Source organism: Gossypium raimondii, chromosome 13 (assembly GCF_025698545.1).
Source record: "Gossypium raimondii isolate GPD5lz chromosome 13, ASM2569854v1, whole genome shotgun sequence".
Taxonomy (NCBI): domain Eukaryota; kingdom Viridiplantae; phylum Streptophyta; class Magnoliopsida; order Malvales; family Malvaceae; genus Gossypium; species Gossypium raimondii.
Genome location: NC_068577.1, coordinates 50,904,703 through 50,917,061, shown reverse-complemented (window position 1 = coordinate 50,917,061; position 12,359 = coordinate 50,904,703). Strand labels below are relative to the sequence as shown.

The 12,359-nt window shown below is 32.1% G+C and overlaps 1 protein-coding gene across 2 annotated transcripts; it reads left to right on the top strand.

Annotated features, from left to right (window-relative positions):
* Positions 1-237: 237 nt before the first annotated feature.
* LOC105783259 (protein SRC1) lies at positions 238-1,291 on the top strand. Of its 2 annotated transcripts, none has more exons than XM_052626445.1 (2): positions 238-759; positions 1,103-1,291. In XM_052626445.1, exon 1 carries the CDS (start codon positions 312-314, stop codon positions 720-722), a length of 411 nt encoding a protein of 136 aa, XP_052482405.1. In that variant the 5' UTR covers positions 238-311; the 3' UTR covers positions 723-759; positions 1,103-1,291. The 2 variants fall into 2 exon arrangements, with proteins under 2 accessions (XP_052482405.1, XP_012464061.1); XM_012608607.2 differs by having other exon boundaries at positions 241-766.
* Positions 1,292-12,359: the final 11,068 nt, after the last annotated feature.

Here is a 12,359-nt window from a genome sequence, read left to right as displayed (position 1 = left end):
GAATGATATATTTTTATTTTTCTAAAAGTAATATGCTATCTTAATTTTCAAGCTAAAACCTTACTGATGGCAGGTGGCAAAAGGCGAATCCACAACGCGTCCAGGACACGAAAAGGGTATTAAAGTAATTGCAATTATATACGTGGATACCGGATCAATCTGAGATCATATTTTTAGCTCCACTGGAAGTGACAAACTCCCCCTTCCTTAAGTTGCCTATAAATAGCTATCAAGATCTTCAAGTATTTTCACACTCATATTCAAAGCAATATCAAAGAAACAAAGCAAGAAGAAGAAAACCAGATAGAAAAATGTCGGGAATCATGCACAAGATCGAAGAAACCCTTCACATGGGAGGGCACAAGAAGGAAGAAGAGAAACACAAGGGAGAAGCTCATCACGAAGGCGGCCATGGCCATGGTTATGGCGCCGCTGAGCACAAGGGAGAAGTTCATCACGAAGGCGGCCATGGCTATGGTTATGGCGCCGCTGAGCACAAGGGAGAAGTTCATCACGAAGGCGGCCATGGCTATGGGGCCGCTGCGGCCGCCGGTCACGGTCACGGCGAGCAGCACAAGGAAGGGTTTATGGATAAGATCAAGGACAAGATCCACGGCGAGGGAGGTCATGAACCTGGTCATGAGGGCGAAAAGAAAAAGAAGAAGGAGAAGAAGAAGCATGAAGATGGCCATGAAAGCAGCAGCAGCAGCGACAGTGATTAGATCTTCCATCATCGTCTTAGTATTCCTCTCCCTTATGGTATCGGGTAAATTTTTTTGGATTTTTTTGCTATTTTATATGCAGAAATCTTGATGGCGTTTTAATAATTGAAATAAATTTAACCTTATATTGTTGATTAAGCATGGAATTTTCTACCAAGAAAATGGTTAAAACAGCAACATTTTCTAGATCCTAGCAAATCTAGTAACAAAGGGAATTATGAATTAATAGTATTTTTAATGTGAAGTTATTACGAAAATTTTAATTTCTTTTATTTTAATACGTTTTAATTATAATAAAAATATTTTAGTTAGTAGCAGGTTAAATAGATATAAAGGTTTTGATCTCATTTTTAAAATAAATGAATATATTTTTATTGCAGGTGCATGGAATGAATGTGAAGGCTTGTCAAAATATTTGTATCATCTTTATTTTTATATGCGGAGAAAATGAAAAGAAAAAAAAAAGTAAAAAAAGGGGTTGTCTGTGGTGTATGGTATTAATAGCGTGTGATGTATTTGACAAGCTATGAATGTACTATGATATGAGAATAAATTTTTGTCTTTATCTATACTGTAAGAAGAGGTTCACTCAAAACAAGCCAACCTCTCAAAACCCTCTTAGAGATCATAAATATGTATGATCTTGCTTATCTGAAGAGTTAAAAGACGATTTTAATGGTTTAAGTTCGATTTTTAATTATTTTAGGATAAATTATCCATTAATTCAATTGGCGGAAAATTATTTTGATTTTTATGTCAAGTTATCATTTCCTTCCTTTTACAAGAAAAAGTCTTCGAATTAGGGCTTAAAGATAGGTATTCAAATTATGTTATTTTTCCATTTTTTCTATTTTATTTTATTAAAGTAGATACTTAAAATTTTATTCTGTTTTACATTTAAATTTAAAGTTCAATGATATATTAACAGGTGACACAAAATAAAATAAATAAATATTTTTTATTTTTATACATTTATTTTTTTTCCCTTTCTTCTTCCTCTTCTCCCTCTCTAAAAACCCAACACTCCCAGCCATAAAAATCATATTGACTAAAATTTCGTTTTAGTTTTGGGGCCGGCTAATGTTCTTCATTCACCTAAAATTCTTTCTTTCTTTGCTAATTATTTAAATCTTAAATGACCCTCAACCCAACCATTAACGACATCTAGGCTATTACGTGGATGAGATATTATTTGAGCTTATTAAATAATATGTCTATAACGAATATGGACACATAGGTGTCCAAATTCAAATGCATTTGGACAATTTAGACACTTGCTTCTCCAAATTCATCTTTGATGTGAACAAATTTACACTTTTTTAAATATTTTGAAAATTTTAATTTATGTTTGTCACGTGTCACAATTGAATTGGTTATCGGAGCCACGTTAGCATAAACTAACAATGTTAGTAATACTGTGGTACTAACATAGATGACAAAATACAAATTTAGGTAGTAACTAAATAAAAAAAAATTAAATTTCAATTAAGTAATTTTATATAAAATTTAAAGACAACTACATATTAACCCGCTCAAGTAGACCAAGAATTTAGGTTTAACAATGGTGTATTTCGTTACGATTTTAAGTGCGATTAATTAAGTAAGTTATCGGTCTAGTTTAATAAGTGCGACCCAAATTGAGTTTAGAGTAAGATTTTACGGATTTGGATAGAGTTAAGCACAACGCTAAACTAGAATCAGGACGGAGCAAACACTTATTTTGTTATTCAATTTCGCCCCAACTTAATGTTTGTAATTGGACTCACCACTCCAACCTAATGTTAATTATTTTTATTTTCTCCACAAGAAGTTAATTATTTTGGTACATATTGTTGATTATTTCTTTATAAAAGAAATTATGTATTTTAATGCAAATTTTAATCAGTTCGTAACTTTATTTTACAAATTTTAGCTAAATCTAAATTAATTTAATCCTACCAAATTTTAAAAACATATTTAAATTTTATTATGGTGGATATTATATTTTTAAATTTATTTTGGGATATCTAGTTTTTGTATTTTATGATTGGTATAATGATAAATTTAACTCTTTAACGTTTATATTTTTTTTGTTAATTAGGTCATTTTTTAAGTTAAATTTGGTTATTAACTGTAACACCCATAATCTGATCCGACCATCAGACTCAAGTTACAGAATGCTATAGTCATAACCGGAACAGAACGCATTCAATTACATTGATTATTTCAAATAAACATAGAATACTTCATAAATACACAATTATTACTTAGATTAAACAAAAATAATTCAATCATAGCCAATTCAATTTATAATCATCAAATACATCATTCATGTCATGAACACTCAGGTATTATAGTATATAATTATATTCGAGTCTTAATCGAGTTTACGAAAGCTCATAAGTTGACCCGAGCACAAATAAGGATCAAATTGGAACATTTTCTAAAGTTAAAGGTAAATGTGAAAAACAGGGGTCACATGACCATGTGCTCAGGCCGTGTAACTTATTGTGATTGTGTGGGCAAAACACCAAATTTACTAAAAGTCACACGGTTGTGCAGTTGGGCCGTGTAACTAGCTGAGGCCGTGTGGATTAAAAGTTACCAAATCTATTGTACTCACATGGGTGTGTGGCTAGCCCGTGTATGACACAAGCCCGTGTGCCAGCCCGTGTGGTGCATAAATGTGCCATTAAATATCCGATTCATGCCAAAACAAACTAATGGCTCAAATGGTGTACATTTGGCCATTCAAACATGCATAAAACCATTCTAAATACATGCTAATTCATCCATTTTTCTAACCACAAAACCATACAAGCTATCCCACATGTAATGAACACTTTGGAATGCTTAATAGCCTATATATTCATCAACCACTCAAACAAGGCATACCAAACATCTTAACATTTCAAACTCAATCTAAACACAAGCAACATATGCCATTTAAGCTTCTACCATAACTTGACAAAAATGCCAAAGTGCACATTTTAGTACACAACTCATTTACTAATCAAGTTTAATATCATTTAAGGTTCCAAAAACACTATCACTCAAGATAACATCTATACAGTTTATGCCCATACTCAAGCATCAAGTTGCCAACCTTTACACTTATGTACATGCCATATAACCATACAAAATACCAATCACATTCAAGAACCAAGTACCAACATTCAAGATTGACCAAAACAAATGACCTATATACATGCCACAGAACCAAACTTCAAATTATTAACAAATTACTGAATCAACAGCATGATATTGTGAGCTTCTGGACGATCTGCCAAACATGTTTCGCAAGTTGGAAATCTACAGGGAAAGGGAAAACAAACAAGGTAAGCATATACAATGCTTAGTAAGTTCACAGGTATTAAACCAAGTAACTTACCTCAGGTTATAATTATACACTACATGCTATTTAGCTTGGTAAAGTTTGCCTAACATGACAAATCAAATATAAATTAAAAAAGGTGAGTTCAACATTTATCATACCATATAGTAACTCAACCATATAACATTTCAAGTCACTTATTCAATATTTCATTACCATTCACAAACAAATAATCATTTAACCTATTCACTATCTTAAACATATCATACAATTTATTTATTTGCCATACATCCTATTTCAAATTAACGGCAAACATTATTTTCATTTCAAAATTTGAATTCTCAATCTAATTCATATTGAATCATATGAACTTCATTCTCATATCATATCAATTCATCTTTATACTAAATATACATCAAATGTCAACTTAATGTCAATCACTACTTCGTTTCATAATACGTATTATGAATCACATTCATCGATTTGTCATGTTTCCATATTGGCTTTCTGCGCTTGTATAACCAATTCACAATATGTATATGTATCATTCGATGATCATATCAACTCAATCTGAAATAATTATTCCATTTACATTATACATGTCCTTATTAACCTGACTCGGACTAGGATGGATACACGGATCAAACCAATCACACCAATTTAGCACCCAATACCTATCGGATAAATCCGAAATCGCAAGTTGCGCCTAGCACTGGTTGGTAAAACTGACAAATAGGTGTGCCTAGCACTCATCGACACGTAGTTGTAATAACCCTGAACTCTTCCTATCCTATGGCATGTTAACTATATCCAACTCTGCCCGAACAGTTAATAGGGTAACAGTTTCTCAATTTCGTTTATAAGCTAATTTCTCAATTTAATGCTATCATTTTATCAACCAATTATAAATTTGTATGCATAAATTATAATTCAACTTATCATAAAGCCAATTTTGCAATTACTACAATATACAATATTTCCAAATCTATTCAATTTAGTTCTCTATTTCAAGATCAAGCATAAATATATCAATTTAATTCAATTCAACTAATCAATCTCATATTGCAATTCATTATATTCAATTTATCATTTCTTTATGATTTAATCTATACCTCACCTTTTGTACCAAATTGTAAACAATCAAAATTTCAATTAGGCATATTAACAATTATAATTTTAAAATATAAAATTTAACACAAACATATTGTATGAACTCACCGGTCAAAATAACAAACGATTAATTCTTTAAGGACTAATCAATAAATTTTCCTTTTTCCCAATTAATTTCGATTTGGTCCACTTTTCGACCTATACAATTTTTCAACTCAATTTATCAATTTCAACCCTCTTATTTCATCCATTATCAACATATATCAGCTTAATTTTATTATTCAAATGTCTCTAGACTTTTCATTTTATTTAATTTAGTCCTTAAAATCAAAACTATCATAAGCTTCGATTTTCAATCTGATTTCAATTCTATCCTTATATAGCCCTCTACAATCAATATTTATAGAAATCTCATGCCAAATTCAAAATATTTTTATTTTAGTCCTTAAATTTAAAACTAGCAAAATTACTTTTACAAACTAGCCCCATTTCATTTATAAGCTTTAAATGTACCATTAACATTCAAAAACTTCAATTAACATCAATGGAAACTTTTCTAAACTTTAGCAATTTTGAAAACGGAGGTTCGAGTTAACTAAATAGAGTTACAACAATTACAAAAATATAAAATTTATGAAGAATGAGCTAAAATTACCTTACCATACAAAAGATGACCGTTTGGAGCATTCAACAATGGGGTTTCTTATGTTTTTATTAGGTTGGATGGCATGGAGAAGAAAGTGAATAGGAAAATGATTTGTTTATCCATTAAAATTACTTATATACTTTGGAAAAATTGTAAATATCTTAAACTTCTAATTAAAATATAATTTTTAACTCTCATTTCACTAAAAAGATAAGTGCCAACGGTCCAACATATCTTACAATGGCCAAATTTCCATTTCAAACCTCAAACATTTCATAATTAACCCAATTACTAATAAAATCTATGAAATTTAACTTTTATAGTTTTTACGATTTAGTCATTGTACCTTAATTAACCATTCAAACTCCAAAAGTTTCGGACCAAACTTCAATTCACCAATATAATAACTCCGTAAATATTTAATAATATAATTTACGGGCTAACCACGAGAGTTAGGTGAGATGGCAAGGGTCTTTACCTTAACCAGTGGTCGAGGGTTTGATCCTTGCCCTGGGTATGGAGCAGCTTTAAAACTCGTGGCCAGCATCTACCCCCTTAATGGGCCTACAGAATGCAGATGATTAGTTACTGGGCTTGCTCGAGTAGATACCTTAAGAAATAAAAAATATAATTTACGGGCTCGTTTTATGGAAATTAAATCTCGGTACCTCCTTTTCCAAAACCACTAGCTTTCGGTATGAACCACTTGTACCTTGACTAATTGATCAATTAATGAAATCTATAAAATAAAAATTCACAATAAGACCATATTTAACTCGTAAATATTATTAACTCACTCATTGAAATTGTGTCCCGAAACCACTGTTTCCGACACCTTTGAAAAACAAGTTGTTACATTAACCTTTTAAAAAGAGTTAAATTGTTTTTCTTTAACAAAAATCTTGAATAAAACATTAATTTTTTTGGCGATATTGGCATAGCAACTTGCATAGTAGCCTCGTGCACTTCATGTTGACATTATACTATTTGTCTTATATGTCACGTCAACAAATAATTTAAAAATTATAAAAATATAAGAAAATTCATAAAAATTCAAAAAATTGCGTGAAGTACAAGTGAAATACTGAGCTCCCGTAATTAAAAATTTAACGTTTTAATCAGTATTTCTATTAAAAAAACATCTACCTTTAATTCAAGGTACAATGATGAAAATCAATCAAAATAAAATATAATATGACTATAATGACAAATTTACACATTATCCCTGCTTTTCTTTTATTGTTGAAAAAGGAATCCATACCATTCGATCAAGATTATTGCATTGTTCATCTAACATAACTCACTCCTTAAGAGTGTCCTAGCAAAATGGAAGTGATTCTTGTCGGTGGAACCTCAAACTTATATAGGTCTGCTGGTATGTAGTAAATCTTACCACGAAGCTAGTCAAACTTTTCTTTGGTTTCTAAAATATTTTATTTTTTTAGTTTAGGAAAATAAATTTTATTTTCTATATTTTACAAATGGACTATTAGAAATGTGAAAGGGAAAGTAATTCACTCATATTGAAATATGTATACTTATACACTAATAATAACATAAATGAATGAATAACAAAATAGGTAACTGCTTTCAACTAAATCTAGTTATTTAATTAGCTACTTTCTCTAATATTCCCCTTCTAGATTCTCGATGAAAAACATCAAGAGCAACCACATTCATCTTGTTGCGACAATGAGAAAATGCTTCCATGGTTAATGGCTTGATAAGCACATTAGCTATCTGATCATTCCTAGGCATATTATTGAGCTGAAGCTGTCCACTAAGAACCTTGTCTTGAACAAAATGTAAGTCAATTGTTCAACATGCTTGACATGAGCATGTAGCACAGGGTTGGCTGCCAAGGACACCGTGATGGAATTATCGCACCAAATCACTAGAGTGCCTTTAAGCTTTGCTCCTATTTCATCAAGTAGAGAGCGAAACCATGTTAATTTGGATGTTGCATTTGCTAGACTTCTATACTCGGCTTCTAAGGTGGATCGAGACACGCCACTCTGCTTCCTGGAGGTCTAACCAATGAGATTGTTGCCAAGATGCAGACAAAATCCTGAGGTTAACTTACGGTCCTCAAGAGAGCTAGCCCAATCGACATTAAAAAAACCTATTAAGAACACATTTGAAGGTTGAAACACTAGACCATAACTGTACCTCGAATATATCGTAGGATTCGTTTGACAGCCATCCGATGAACATCATGAAGAAGATGCATGTACTGGCGTTGTCAACAACAAATGCTATGTTGGGTTTGGTCAAGCACAAATATTGCAAACTACCAAATATTTGCTTATACTTGGTACCATCCACAAGAGGTGAACCAACCAAAGAAGTCAGAGTAGGAGAACTTACCGTATGAGTGTTTTCGAGCATACTTTTGTTGGGATACATGCACACAATCCCCATTTTAAGTGACTTCAAGACCAAGAAAATAACTCATCTCTCCTAAGTCTTTTAAAGAGAATTTCTGATCAAGACAATAAATCACTTCATCTAGATAAGAACAAATATCACCAGTCATAATTATATCATCTACATACACAGGAAGAAAGAGACAACCAGATAAAGCCCGTTAATTTCTAAAACCATGCTCTCGGCGCTTGCTTGAGACCATATAGAGCTTTGTTCAATCTACAAGCTAGAGGATTCCCATTAGCATCAAAAACCTTAAACCCAGGTGGTTGTTTCATGTATATGTCTTCAACCAAACCACCATTTAAGAATGCATTGTTACACCAACCTGACGCAATTTCCATTTCCTCGACATGACCAAAGAAAGAATTGTTCGAATTGTGTTAGTTTTGACATCTGGACTGAACATCTCATGATAATCCAATCTAGGAGCTTGGGAAAAACCTTGAGCAATAAGGTGAACTTTGTTATGAGCAACACTGCCATTTGGATTCTTCTTGATATTGAATAACCACTTGCAACCAACGAGTGACCTATCAACTGGTGGAGACACTAAATCCCAAGTATCGTTCTTGACTAGTGCCTGTAGCTCATCATGGATAGCATTCCTCCATGAGGGAATAACCATGGCCTCATGGATGTCAACTGGTTCAATAGAGTTAACTGTGGCAGTTTAAGCTTTTGGCTTGTAAGTGCCAACTTTGCTTCGAGTTATCATAGGATGACTGTTACTTTGAGCTGGACCACATGCTGAGAGATGTACACACGACTAGTTTGATCCAAGCATTTATAGCCTTTGTGATTAGGTGCATACCCCAAAAATGTACAAGGTGTGGATCTGTATTGAAGTTTGTGTCGATTGTATGGTCTCAGCAAAGGATAGTAGAGACACCCAAAAACTCGAAGTAGTTGATATTTAGGTTTTTGACCAGTCTTTCACTTGGAGATACTTTACTCAACGTCTTTGAAGGAAGCACATTCATGAGATATACTCCAGAATAAAAGGCATAAAAAGCATCAAAAGGAAGAGATCTATATAGAGCAGTACAATCTCCGAGGTTTAAGAATTGTAATCACCAGATCAATCTCAACATCTCTAAAACTGTTGTCTATTTGAGTGGAATTAGTAACAAGTGATGATTCTAATAGCTTCAAAGATATTTGACTTTTATTTTATTAGGATTTTAATTTGTTTTTAGTAGATTATATGATTTTTTATTTATGTTTAATTTCTATTTTGTGTTATTTATTTATAATTGATTAGTTCAAACTCATTTTCGAGTATCTTTTAGTAGGTTATTTGAATTCGTTGTAGTGTGCACTTGATGTCAATAGTTTGGCAGATCTATTAGTAGAACGAGCTTATAGGGGTGTATGAGTTTAATAAAAAATGTATTTTTAGTACAATATATGTGACATGTGTCACTATTTTTCTTAATAGGAATTGAATTGTCATGTGTCAACTTCTTATGAATAGTTATATCAAGTGACAGATTTATATGAAGTTTATATGTGGTAAACTAATCTTTTTCTTTTTCTTTTTTTTTGAAAAACCAACTGTGACATGCATTACATGCACAATAAAATTGTTAACTAACCTAACGACCTACTTTTTAAAATAATCTAAAATTCATCTTATTTTAAATAATTGTTAAATTTAGTAAATTTTATAGTAAAACCCTTTTAATGCATAATTTAGCAAGTCTAAAATATGAATAATTGCCTAGGTAAGTGGATAAATTAGATATATTATAAACAAAACCATAAAATATTAAAATTATTTTTATATTAATATTTATAAACTTTATAACACGGGTGAAGTTAGAAAATTTCAAGAAGGGCCGATATAATAAACAATAATAATATTTTTAAAATAAAAATTAATTAAAGAGAAATAAATTAATAAATAAAAATAAGCTAGAAAGAAATTTTAAAATTTATTTGAATTGCACTCTTCGATTCTTGATCTTACTAAAATTATCAATTATTTCGTTTACATTAAATTTGTTTTGCAATTTCTTTCTCAATCAACTAAACAACTTCTCAAACTCAAAAAATCATCTTCCATCTTACTACGAAGTCGAGTCTTCACAATCTTTATAGCAAAAAAAAACACATTTTGTGGATGCAATTGAAACACGAAGAGTCAGTATAAGACGAATCAATCTATCAATGAGTGGGTACATGACTGACTTTCCATTCTCAACTAAACTTCTACAAAGTTCAAAAAATGTTGATATTTCTCTCAAATTAGGATGCTGACATACATGCCAATAACACTTCAACTCATGTAACACCCCAAACCCGACCTAGATGTTATGGCCGAATCTGGCAATGTCACATGGAAAGGGATTTGAAGACAAGATTATCGAGTTTAAAAACCGTTACAGTAAGTTAGCTTTTATTTAATTTGAAAAAAAAACTAGTTGATTTGGTTTAAAACTTGTCTCTTAGCGAAAGCTTTTGTAACCAATTAATTTAGAGAAAATCGTTTCTATTTACGAAAAACCTTAGTTTTTAGAAAGAAAAACGTGTTTTGTGGAGTTGTAGTTTTTTAAAAAAATCCATAAAAAACAGTATAAAGTCCCAAATTTAAAGCCAACCAGTCTATAGTCTAGAAGATACATCAAAAACCTCAAATAAGTAATAAATTCTAGGCATTAACGGAAAACAATCTAAAATTTACGTGTGGCCACCGTTGAGTCCTCCGCTGCACCGACCCGTCAAGTCTGGGGATTACTTGTACATATTAAACAGAGAAAGGGTGAGTTTTCGCAAACTAGTGTGTAATCCCCACAGAAAACATGCATACAGATAATCAACAGAATTCAGTTAGATACAGTGCCCATCACAGAATCAGTTTGGGCCTTAGCCCATTCAGATACAGTCTCAGAAATACATTAGGGCCTTGGTCCATATCAGATACATAATGCAGATATAGTAAATCAAAATCCTACCCACCAGCCTCTACACACCATCTCTGTCCAACCCTACACACCATGTGGGGATTAAATCAACCCACCCATCCCTACACACCATGCTGTACCAAAATGCGGCACATAATTAGAAGGATGCAGCTAAGCTGCCAGATAACAAGCTTAATAGCCTTTCACACACTTCCTCTAAATATCATCAACCAACCCTGATGCAATGCAACATACAAAATATGTCATGCCATTATGCAATTAATAGTACATACATTCAGATATCATAAGTCATGCTTGGTATAGAAATCAGACAGACAAATCACACATATAAGGGTCTAAGTAAAGCTTACCGACCCTACAGTAGGTCTACAGTCACTTGGGCGACCCGTGCAACCTCACAGAACTTCTCAGAAAAATAGGCTCACACGTCCATGTGGCCCACTCGTCCCAAATTGGCATTGGCCACGTGATCCATTTTTAATGTAACTCGCGCTAGTTAATTGTTCATATATGTTTTCACTATTTACTTATATGTTCCTTCAAAGTTGTCTACTTGAGTCACTGTTACTAAATTATTTATATCTTGAGCTACAGAATTCCGAATTATGCCTTTGAAACTAGACTACCATAAAATTTTCAAAATTTTTGGTTCAGCCAATAAGTACACTAAAATCTTCAAACTTATCCCTATTCTGTTGTCTGACAGCTTCGTCCCTTCTTTGATAAAAATTAATCATCTCTTAGTACAAAATTTGGATGATGTTTCCATTTGTTTCTATTGAAAATAGACTCATTAATAATTTAAACATGTAAATTTTAACTCCTAATTATTTTCTCTAATTTTTGATGATTTTCTAAAGTCAAAATACGGGAACCCGAATTCAATCTGACCTTGTCTCACAAAGTTTATTATACCTCATGATTCACAATTCCATTACTTACATCGTTTCTTCAATGAGAAACTAGACTCAATAAGCTTTAATTCCATATTTTTTTCATCCTCTAATTCAATTTTCACAATTTATAGCAATTTTTCAAAGTTAGCCTACTGCTGCTGTCTAAACAGTAAGCAATTTTGGCTTTTCGTCGAATCCCTTTTTTTTTGCGTTTCGGGTACACACCTGGTTTTGTTTGATGATAAAACAGTCCCCGAGCACTCCAAAGCCATAATCAAGATACTCAACATCAATTTAAAGGATTTACAAGCGAATTGA

What these genes read in the sequence shown, in the direction of transcription:
- LOC105783259 (XM_052626445.1), top strand. Translation starts at nt 312, where the DNA reads ATGTCGGGAATCATGCACAAGATCGAAGAAACCCTTCACATGGGAGGG.